At 39.5% G+C, this 11,201-nt stretch overlaps 2 protein-coding genes across 2 annotated transcripts; both read right to left on the bottom strand.

Annotated features, from left to right (window-relative positions):
• Positions 1-2,623: 2,623 nt before the first annotated feature.
• LOC148063174 (uncharacterized) lies at positions 2,624-6,289 on the bottom strand. The gene is made up of 7 exons (XM_087811022.1): positions 6,098-6,289; positions 5,116-5,260; positions 4,922-5,017; positions 3,798-3,942; positions 3,578-3,723; positions 3,160-3,299; positions 2,624-3,060 (listed from the first exon to the last, which is right to left on the bottom strand). The coding sequence occupies exons 1-7, from the start codon at positions 6,195-6,197 to the stop codon at positions 2,912-2,914; spliced, it is 921 nt and encodes a 306-aa protein (XP_087667148.1). The 5' UTR covers positions 6,198-6,289; the 3' UTR covers positions 2,624-2,911.
• Positions 6,290-6,663: 374 nt separating this feature from the next.
• c16h5orf22 (chromosome 16 C5orf22 homolog) lies at positions 6,664-10,863 on the bottom strand. The gene is made up of 9 exons (XM_087810833.1): positions 10,710-10,863; positions 10,198-10,343; positions 9,965-10,114; positions 9,422-9,881; positions 8,528-8,590; positions 8,267-8,388; positions 7,600-7,666; positions 6,954-7,093; positions 6,664-6,891 (listed from the first exon to the last, which is right to left on the bottom strand). Exons 1-9 carry the CDS (start codon positions 10,761-10,763, stop codon positions 6,711-6,713), a joined length of 1,383 nt encoding a protein of 460 aa, XP_087666959.1. The 5' UTR covers positions 10,764-10,863; the 3' UTR covers positions 6,664-6,710.
• Positions 10,864-11,201: the final 338 nt, after the last annotated feature.

The following is an 11,201-nucleotide window of genomic DNA, read 5'->3' as shown; positions in this document are numbered from 1 at the left end:
GGGAACATGGTCGAAAAGTGCGCCTTCCCGCTCGGGTTTTGCAGGACATCCAGTTTTTGGGACTCTCTAGTCAACCACAGACAGAGAGTTCCATTGGGTTGCGTCCTTCTTTACACTCAGGTGTTCACAGACGCTTCTCTGACAGGTTGGGGAGGCACCTCGGGTCAGGCCTACGCCAGTGGGGTAGACCAGTGTACAGTCGCATAATCTGGCTAGAGCTAAAGGCAATTTACAACGTCCTGCTTCACCTCTCCCCCAACTGTCACGGTCCAAAGTCCTAGTGCTATCCGACAGCTCCACCGCCGTGGCGTACATTAATCGCCAAGGTGGAGCCAGATCCCCAGCCCTTCTGAGTGTGGCAAAGAAGTTTTGGCTGTGGACAGACCGTCACTTGCTTTCTCTCAGAGCTCAGCATGTACCTGGCGAGCTGAACGCAGTAGCGGACAGACTGTCGGGTGGGGGCCGTCCACAACGAATTGGGTCTGTCCGAGGCAGTGGAGAGCCGAGATATGGTCTCGGTTCGGTCACCCGGTGGCAGACCTCTTTGCCAGCAAGGAGAACTTCAGATGTCCTCTCTGGTTCTCCCTCAGGGCATCGGATTGCCCCCACTAGGCGTGGACGCTTTAGCCCACTTGAGTTGGCCGGCCGGACTACTGTTCGCCTTCCCTCCTCCGCGGCTCCTCCTCCCCTTAGTTCGGAGGACGAGGCGGGAGGGGCTGAGGTTAATACTGGTAGCACCAGACTCCCTGGTGCGCATGACGGTCAGGCTTTGGACCCGGGCATTCTCCACACGCTGGTGTGCAGACAGGTCCTTGGACCCCAGCTCCTGTTTGGTCTCTGCTGTCCTGTCTTTCCTGCAACTTTTGCTGGATAGCGGACGGACTTTGGCAACACTGAGAGTGTTCGCATCAGCCATAGCAACGAGGCATGTCGGGTTGAGGGTGCTTAGGCTCGCGCCCACCCTCTGGTGGCGCGTTTTTCTTACGGGGTGCCTGCAGGCTTCGACCTCCTGCAAGGCCTTCCAGCCCTCAGTGGGATCTCCAGTTTGTACTGGACTCTCTCACAGGCCCGACCTTCAAGCCTCTTGACCAGCTCCCACTGGATATCTTGTCTTTCAAGGTATCTCTCCTTGCCATCCCTTGGGCCCCCGTTGCCTCAAAGTGTGCCTCCTGCACGGGACAAGCTGAGCGGGACTTTGGACCCGGGCGTTCTCCATACGCTGGAGAACGCCCGGGCCCCGTCGACATGCAGGCTTTATGCCTCGAAGTGGGGGATTTTTTCCCGCTGGTGTGCAGACAGGTCCTTGGAACCCAGCTCCTGTTTGGTCTCTGCTGTCCTGTCTTTCCTGCAACTTTTGCTGGATAGCGGACGGACTTTGGCGACACTGAGAGTGTTTGCATCAGCCACAGCAACGAGGCATTTTTGAAATGATAGTAATAATAAAAATAATAATTCAATAATTATGTTGTATATTAATGTATATATAAATAACCCTTCAGAGTCACATAGTGCTTTACATAAGAAAAGAGTTAATAACATTCATGAGCAGTTAAACAGGACAAACTGCAGTAAATATACAATACAACACATTGTTATGATAATTATCAATGCTCAAAGGGATGGTTCACCCAAAATTCTAATTTGACTCATTTTCTACTCACCCTCATGTTGACTCAGGGTTGGGTTATTTTCAGATGAGTTTGTCTTTTTAGAGTTATAGGGAAAAACGACGCGACTGGAGCTTCATCTTCATCCAGAAAAGACACTTCAAATCATCCATATACCTTCATGGTGCTCGTCTGTAACGTCCATCTTGTGTTGAAGCATCGTCATTAGAGATTTAGGCTGATAGGCTAGTGTCATTCACTAAAAACAAGCCTAAAATATAGACTTGTTTAGGTTTTTTAGGAACAATTCCTCATATTAGATATTTTTAAGCGTGTCATTTTGGACGAAAATTAAGACATCCGAGTCCTTTTCGCTATGTTAAATTTAACATACATGTTTGACTATATCTCTAAATAGGAAAAGATTAAAAAAATCTTACATAAATCAACATGAGGGTGAGTAGTAAATAAGTGAAGTTTGAATTTACTAATTAACGTTTTACTTACAGTTTGTTTAAACATAGCATGAAGGCAAACACAGAAAGTAAACATTATATTGAATGATGTTTAATTATAAAGTCAAAAGGTTTCCAAATTTTTTAGTGGTAGCGGTTGAGTAGCTCCCAGTAGGCGGAGCTTGGTATGATTTAAGTTGATTATCAGAGCACTGGGGAGAGGTGGGCTTTTGGCACAGTTTTTGACAGTCAGGTCTTGTCACATTCTGTCATGTTACATCTTTTATACCTCAAAATAGTTACATTTTGGATAAATCTTATAGATGTGACAAGAGATGTGTTCAGTGTTTTTCTGCCACTCTTATTGAGAACACACCAACTCCATACAAGTTCAACAGCCCTTTAGTGGCTTAGATTATTTAGTTTGTTTTTTTCATTTGAACGAACAAGTCACGGTAACACAGTCACTAAGTAAGTCTTCAAGGAAACGACCAAAAAAACATTTTGGATGCACAAATCCTCTTTGAATGATTTCAAAGTGACTCTTAGTGACAACAGATATATTGTTGACAGTATATTTAATGTGCATTGTGCTTGTAAAAAAAACATATAAAAACATACATATAAAAACAAGCAGCAAGTCTGTGTTTTTTTTTTTGATAAATGGTTAAGCTGCTGGTCACAAAAGTATATCTATACATTGCTGGCAGTGATGACAATGTTAAGGCAAGTTGGAATTTGCATTAGACAGCAAAACAGGGTAAACTGCAAGTTATAAGTGGAGGATGGTAGGAGTAGACTTCAAGGTAATTATTTGCACATTTCAAATGCTAATGCAATCCAGAAAATTTAAGACAGAATCTTAAACTTGCTGCCATCTAGGGGCGAGACTAGCAGGCGTGCTGATCCTGGTGAGTAGAGTGGTCGTCTCTTGTGTCTCCATATGACAGTGCACACTTTTGACAACAGCAGGACACACGCCACCACAAGCAGAGCAACTGAAAGAAGGAACAGCGGGTTACATCTCAGAGTTTGTTGTCGGAGGAAACGCTGAATTCTGAAACTAACTTCGAATAGTATCATCATCGTTAACTCACCCATGAAAATGGAATTAGGAGAGGGGTCCTGTGGGTCATAATGTTGGTAAAGGCTTCCGACGAGAGCCACAACCACCACCGGGTAAACGGTCAGGATATAACGCACCCAACGATCCAGAACCCAGTTCTCCAGGATGAACCTGCACAGCGACACAAGGGCATTCTAGTAGCCATTTTGAGTACTCGAAAGAGACAAGCAGCTCTATTCAATATCCTGTTGCTACTTCCTGTAATAAATTAACCAATTTTGTTAATGTTAATACTTGAACTGGGTAACTTTTATTTATGTATTCCCTGTCCAAACCCACATGTTAATCAGCTGTTAACAGCTGAGAGAACACTGTAGGATTTGAAAAGGCATGGAGCCTCAACAGGGCTCCGGTTCCTTTTTTTAATAAATGGTGAAAGAAGTACTCACCATGCCATGATCTCTGCAAACAGAATGCACAAAGAGGCAGTGGCAGCTGTGCTCCTGACCACACCCCACAGATGCAGAACCACAGAGAAGTTGATCAAGGAGGCGATGGAAACCCATGTGGTGTAAAGAGCCAGACCATTCTGTACCTGATCACATTTGACACAATACCATTTTTTTGTGCGACACTAAAATTTCCCTGGGGCAAGTCAGGACCACCTACCAGGATCCGGAGACCTGCCAGGTCTCTTGGATAGTAGGTTTGGAGCCAAAGTCCATAATAATCAGTGGCAAAGCAACAGAAGAACAAAGCAGCATAGCAGGACATTGTGACCAGGACTAGGACCACCAATGAAGCCGTCATTGCCCTGTAGAAAGAAAAGACACACTTCAACCCAGAAAATGGTGCAAAGTAAATATTCAGACATGGATCCAAGCACTTTTCCTTTGTACATCCATATGAATGTGGAATTCAACTCAGATGTGTCAACACCTCCATTTAAACATGTCAATCACATTTAAAATTAACAAAACCTGGAGTTTTTCTCAATTTGTCAATTTAAACATTACTGAACTGGAAATGGACTATCGAAAAGTAGTGCACAATTGATCCTGTGAATCTGTTTACATTTTACATACGGTGTTATTAAAATAAATAGTTACTTAAAGAGATGATCAGGGGGTTATTTATAGAATCTTAAGATGAGGTTTTACAAGAATGAAAGTGCAAATCAATAACTATAAGCTCTGTGATGTGAAACGATGTAAAGTTTTCTCATCGGTGGTTCATTATGTAGCCTGCACAACACACACACGTATTTGTATTATATTTTAAAAAAAAGTTTTCCGTTTACATAAAAATGTTAATCATGTGATCAGTGCTTTTAAAGAAATGGATCAGGATCAGACAGGAGATGTTTCTGAACACACGAGGAAAACTGGCTTTGGCTGTGCTTTCAATGTAACCTGTTCGGCTACAATTTGATATAACTGTCTAAAGTGATCTGTCTTACAATACTGACATGCGTCTAAATCTCCTGGTTGCAAATACATAGCACATACCACATCCTTCCAGAATGATCCATTTTAATGGCATGCCCAAAAAAAAAAGTGTCTACGGTATATAACAATCATGTTGTGATAATCAACAAGGATCAGAATAAGAAATATATTATTAAGTTGATATGAAACTGATACATAGGTATGTCATAATTTCAGATCAATATTGATCTCTCTTACATGTACACTGATGTCAACTGACTAGCTGAGATTAATGAATGCATTCTTTAAGTTCATGAAAAATGGCCATGAGCCAGTGTGTGAAGACACACCCTGGACTGTACTTACCCTCTGTCCCACACCAGCAACCAGATCATGTTCAGCACCATGTTGGACAACCAGCTAAAATAGAAGGCGTACGGCAGCAGACACTGAGCCCAGGAGCTATTAACAGAGAGAAAATATTAGGGTCTGTTGGTCTTGGTCCAAATATTTTTGAGGGTCTAAATGCAAATAATATGTGCATTTAGATCATAGTTTACCCTCTGAAAACATAAAAAGTGATGTAGACGACCATCAGAGAGAGCCATGTGTAGATCACGCCCCAGATAGAGAAGGTCCAGCCAGCAGGGGTTATGCCGGTCTCGTACTGGGCTGACACATTAGCTGTGGAGGAGTAGAACAGGCCTAGAACAAAAGAAAGGAAAATGTTAGCTTGTGGAAGACCACACCTCAATACAAAACAACTTCCAGATTACACCTGGCAATACTTTTTTTTCAAGTATCCTCTTGTTAAAATGACGCTAATACTACAGTTTTGACATCTATATGAGCCTGTTAATTTTCACCCCTTGCGCCTTGAGTTTGATCAAAATCTAATCCTATGGAGAGAAACAGACGGACAGTAAGTGGGCAAGTGTTTATTTGTGCTACTAGGAGATGGAATTCTGGAAAACCAGCCTTTGCTGCCACCATGTTGAGTCTCAGAATAATTACTGTTATAACGTTGCATCAACATGTGTTGTTTACTTTCTTCACTTAACATTTCAGAGGCAACATATGAAACGGAAAATATGACGTCACCTTCACGTTTAAAGCAGTTCAACAGTAGATGGAGCAACAGAGCTGGTACAAATGAAGCGAGGTCTGTTATCCATTACCATTTTTCCAAAGCATTAGTCACTCTTTTGGAAAGAATATTTTAGCAAATAAAACAGGGAAATACCAAGCAATAATAATGACATAATTTTAAGATAAAAAAAAAAAGTTAAAACAAATACAAATATCTATTTTGAACTGAAATGGGATAAAGTTAAACACAAAACAAGTCGTCAAACTAACTCGGGAGACACACGAGACGCACGAGTCACGGAACTCCTAGAAAACATTCCATGTACACTAGTCACTAGCGACTTTTCCTGTCGACTTAGCCATGAAGTTAGTCAGATAACGTAAAATAAAATAAAGACATATATATTGTTAGTAAAGTAATGAGAAAATATTACGTAAATCCGAATATCTCACCCCTGCCCGCTCCGGCCAGACCGTTAACTATTAAAACGAGAACAAAAATAACGGCACAGAAGACAATAACAACAATTTTGGGAACACTAATGCCCTTCATTTTTTAGTTTGTTACAGCACGTTGGCCTTAAATGACCGTTAGCTAACGTTAGCTGCTGTTAGGTCAGATACTTCAGCGCACTGAGACTGTGGTGCGTTCAAGTACTGTTCGGAAACGCCCTTAGAGGCGCTGCCATTATAATTTAAAAACATATTTTTTAATGTTTCCCCACATATTTAGTGTTATGCATCATTAAAAAAAGCACTTAGACATACTTTTATATATATATATATATATATATATATATATAAATAATACTATGACAATTATCTATTAAAAGAAACATCTGTCTCCATTAGATGTCATTGTTTTATACTGAATTGTTGTGAAGACATTCAAGAGTCAATAGCTGGGACTGACTTTCAGAAAATGTGTTTACAGAATTGTTTTTCAAATACATTGCAAACATTTTAGATGTGTGTTCTCATCGTACATATCATTCTTGTTCATTTGAAGCAGAGCCATCTTGAGTTACAAAGCATTTATTCACAAGTATGTAGTTAGACATAATAATTAGGATTTTCCCTTTAATTGTGACGACGTCGGAGCTTCATCATCCTGTGCATTCATAGTTTGTCCTTCGGCGTAGACTTTATGTAGATCCAGTTGTCCATACTGATGCTCAAGTAAAGCTAGCACTCTGTTCTGGACAGAGTCTACCTGCTCTGCTGGGCAGTATTCATCCAGACTAGACCTGAAACAAATACATTTCCATTAGAACATTTTCTAGATATGAGCTTAATCTTTGTGGCTCACCTGGACATAGTCACCAGTGTGGGTTTAGGCAGCTGCTTCAGAAGGTGTTCAACAGCTAATATCAGTCTGTCTATCTCTTCGTCAGAGCTGATGTGGTGGGGCAGTTCAACAGTGTCACAGGTCAATCCCGCCTGATGGACCTAATGTTGCAGATGATAGGCATTGTTTTTTAATCTAGAAAATCATGGATTATACCTCATTAAAAACATTATATTTGATTATACGTATTTGAACAGACTATTTTGATGTTCTATTGCACCTTTCATATTTTGAAAATGCAGAATACAATGCAAGCAGAATCCTTCAAACTAAAATCCTCTTGACCCTTGGGTCATCTCATGGTCAAGGTGACCCAAAGGCTGTGTTGAGGGTATCCCATGTGTTGTCTCTCGGTCAAGGTGAACGACCTCACTGACTTACAGAAATAAATATGCAGTGGTGGTCATTCATTTTGACCAAGAGACAACACAAGGCTTAAAGGTGCTAGTTTTTAACAATCACAACTGCATTTGAATAAGTGGCCTTTGAACACTATGACACGGAACTAATATTGCATCATCAACCTATCATCACTACTATTGATCGAGATGGAGTACTTACTCCTAGCAATACTTTGTTATACCATTATTAAGTAGATAATTCTTACCATTTCATAGTCTGGACATGGATTTTGTGATTTCAAACTGGAAACCAGCTTTTCTAATGATGCCATTCTGCACAACATAAAATACATTAGTGCACATGGGGAAAAAGAATGATATAAAACCACTTGACGATGTTGTGGAATCCATACCTAAATCCCGTAGATACAATACAGTAATGCTGAAGATGTAACTTGTTTTAGCAAATTTTAGAGAGCAAGCGAGGATGTTTTTGTACCTGAGGTAATATTTATTGACAGTATCAGAGAGGTTATGATTTTTACTTCAGAGCAGTATTGTCTCTGAACAGGAGTAACATTTTAATCAAGTAACCTTCCATTACTTCAATAGAGGATATGCAATGAAGGACTGAACCAAATAGACCATCAAGGTTAGGCGACTCTCAAACCAAAAAATATGACACCTATTATAGTCTAAGACCAAAGCAACTTAACAGTGGCGTTGGTAATTTGATTGGCTTTCACTCTTCCTGCAGTTAAGTTGAGTCAGCCCAGAGAATGGATGGTTTTCAAAAATGTAGAGGTTACTTCAGCCCTCAGGATTTCCAACAAAATGAAATAGTTTAAAAGATCCAACAAGGTTGGCAGTATCAAAATGTGTTCGAGGGAGTTCTAAATACTGAAACATTACACAGTAGCCTAGAGTCATCACCCAGGTTTTCTGGCCCAGCGTGCCACATTCTCATCTCCGTCATCCTCCAGCAGGTCTGCAAACACTGCTTCCAAGTCTTCTAGCTGATGGACACGCACGTCTACACACTCTTCGATTTCATCCTAATAAGTTAAAAAAAACACACACAAAAAAACTTTTAAAGATTATATATTATTTTGCAAATATATTTTAAAATGTCCATTAACCATTATGGCAATAAACATTTAACTATGCAAGACACATTTAATTATTATTACTAACCTCATCAGCATCTGTTCTTGGAGCTCTAAAGCTGTAGAGTTTCTGCAAGATCTCATACTCCTCCTATAAACAAGATACAAACAAGCTTTAATTTATGGCTGAGCCACAAAAGAATATATATAAAAAACAAATACATAAAATACAGATCAAACAATGACATCAGGGTTAGTGTCAAATTATTTTGAGAGTTAACAAAGCACTTTATATTATAGTCAGGTCAACACCTGATGTTTATTTTTAAGGATTAAGACAAAAGAAGAGATTGTCCCTGTTGACGCAAACTGAAGGTTGAGGGCTTTTTAAAGACATTTTTGCCTACAGATTTTTTTAACAGCCACATAATGAACATTTTAAGATGATGTGTAAAACATTGTTTGGATCAATTCATTTCATATCAACTCTAAACGGCACTAAATGAAAGAAACGAGATTTCACTTTTCTCTACCTCATTTTCTTTAAGGTTAGAATAGCTTTAAAATTGTAGTTAGTAGTAACTGCCTCTGCCCTTTCTAAAAAAAAAAAAATTAGGGCGAGGGTTTAAAAGACATAATAAAAAAAAACAATGCATTAAAGTGATACTTCATCCAAAATTCAAATTTCACTCATTCTCTACTCTTCCTCATGTCAACTAAGGGTTGGGAATAATTTATAGGCAAAATTATAGGGAAAATTAGTGAAATCTGAATTTTGATGAACTTTCCCTTTGAGTTCATTAATTGACCAAAGTTTTGTCCCCACATATGATTAGTTTTCCCAGTTACTGAAGTGTCACATGTCAAACAGTTCAAAATCTAGATCAAGACTATATGCATTTTGAGTTGTGATTTATATTCATTCACTCATTAATAAAAGTAGACACAGAAAACTTTGCATTCAGAAAGGAAACATAACTACCGGAGTGTACATCTCCTTGAACGGATTCTTGCAGGAGAAGAAATCTAGGTCGATGTCCAGGATGTATGGTTCGGTGTTGCCGACAAATGTAGACATTCTCTTCACCACATAACTGCTTGAGCCTTCAGCATCCAACTCTTCTTTAACACCCAACGTGTTGCTTGTTGGCTTGCTTTGTGTGCTGCTGCCATCTGCTGGTGTTGTTGTGATACTGTGACATCCAGAGCCACTCACTACCGACAAATCTATGCAGGGTCTCTTTACACATGGTCCCTCAGTATCCACGTCAGGCTTTGCTAAGTGAAAACAAGATTTAGTTTTTTTACCTGATTCTACTTGGTAATTGGACTCAATAGGATTGACTTTAACCACATGTAGTGTAAAAAGTTTAGAGTTCTCCAGCTGTTGCTCAGGAACATAAAGACCATCACTAAGGAAGTAGTTGTCTTTACTGGTTACTCTGTGGATTTAAAATGAGAGAAAGTAATTCCCCATCAGCATCTATAAAAAAAAAAGGTAACATGTACAGAAATGATAAAGCACCTGATAGTAGAAGTTGACTGATCTTGGCCCACAAACATGTTGTGTTCCCCCTCCCTGATCTGTTGAGCCCAGTAAGGATGCAGCCAAGCTACTGCAGAGACATGACCAGCATATATCATCGGCATGATCCAGTTTTCAATACTTAACTCACTGCAAGAAAATACAAGGTAGCTTAGTATCCATGGGCGGCATAAACGTTGACACTAATGTGTGTGCAATAGGAGCGAACAAACCTGAGGAGTTTCTCTTTGTCAAAAACTGTCTGGGCAGACATGTTGACAGGGATCAACAGGTCCGGATGAGAGTCCAAGTGCACCATCTTTAGGTTGTTCATAGGTAAATGTCTGGAGGCAATAGCCCGATATATGTGGCACACAACCTGGCAGACATACAGGCACATGTTGAATTTAGACACATCTCAAAACTTCTTCAAAGAAAGTTTTGTAGAATACATTTGCAATTCTTAAAATTGCGTTGGTCATTGAAGTTTGCAATGATGATCATAACTTAAGCCATTTTAAAGTCTTCTCGTTATAATTTTGACACATCTCAGCTGCAGTAACAAATGACCTAATAACAGTGCTTTCGCTAATAAAAAAGATGATATTACCTCACTTAAACAAATGCACAGTTTAGTTAAAATGTCGCGTATACCATATTCGTACGTATAGAATGTAACTTCAAAAAGAACACATTAAATTACAACAAAACTAGGAAACGTCTAGAAAAAGTAGAATATTCTCACATCGTGATGATCCTCGACAATCCACACCGGGAGATTCTGATAAAATCTTTTCATTTATAAAACAAGGTAGAAAACGGTTTAGTCAGTTTAGTCTTAATTGCAAAGATTTGAAACCGATGAGTTTAATTTTAAACCGGTAACACGACACTAGAAACCACCGGAAGTTACGCAAAGGTTTATTCTGTCCGGGTGGAAACATAAGTCAAAATGTGACCGGGTTAATTGTGACGATGCGTGTTAGATTCTTAGTCAAAACAAATACACAAGGGATAGACCATGGTGGAGATTACTATAGAACTAAAACAAAAACAAAATAAAAACGTTAATCTTCAGCAGATCATTACTGTGGAATGTTTCAGAATAAGACCAGAATTATAAACATTTAATGCCTGTGTTAATAAACACAACACTGGAATTTGGTGTGGTGGCAGTACAGAATATAAAAAATGAAATAAAAAGAGACAAATCAAATAAAACCATAATACAATAAAA

This window comes from Callionymus lyra, chromosome 16, assembly GCF_982586985.1.
Source record: "Callionymus lyra chromosome 16, fCalLyr1.hap1.1, whole genome shotgun sequence".
Classification (NCBI taxonomy): domain Eukaryota; kingdom Metazoa; phylum Chordata; class Actinopteri; order Syngnathiformes; family Callionymidae; genus Callionymus; species Callionymus lyra.
Note: the sequence above shows the minus strand (reverse complement) of the source record. Positions and strands in the feature narration are given on the sequence as shown.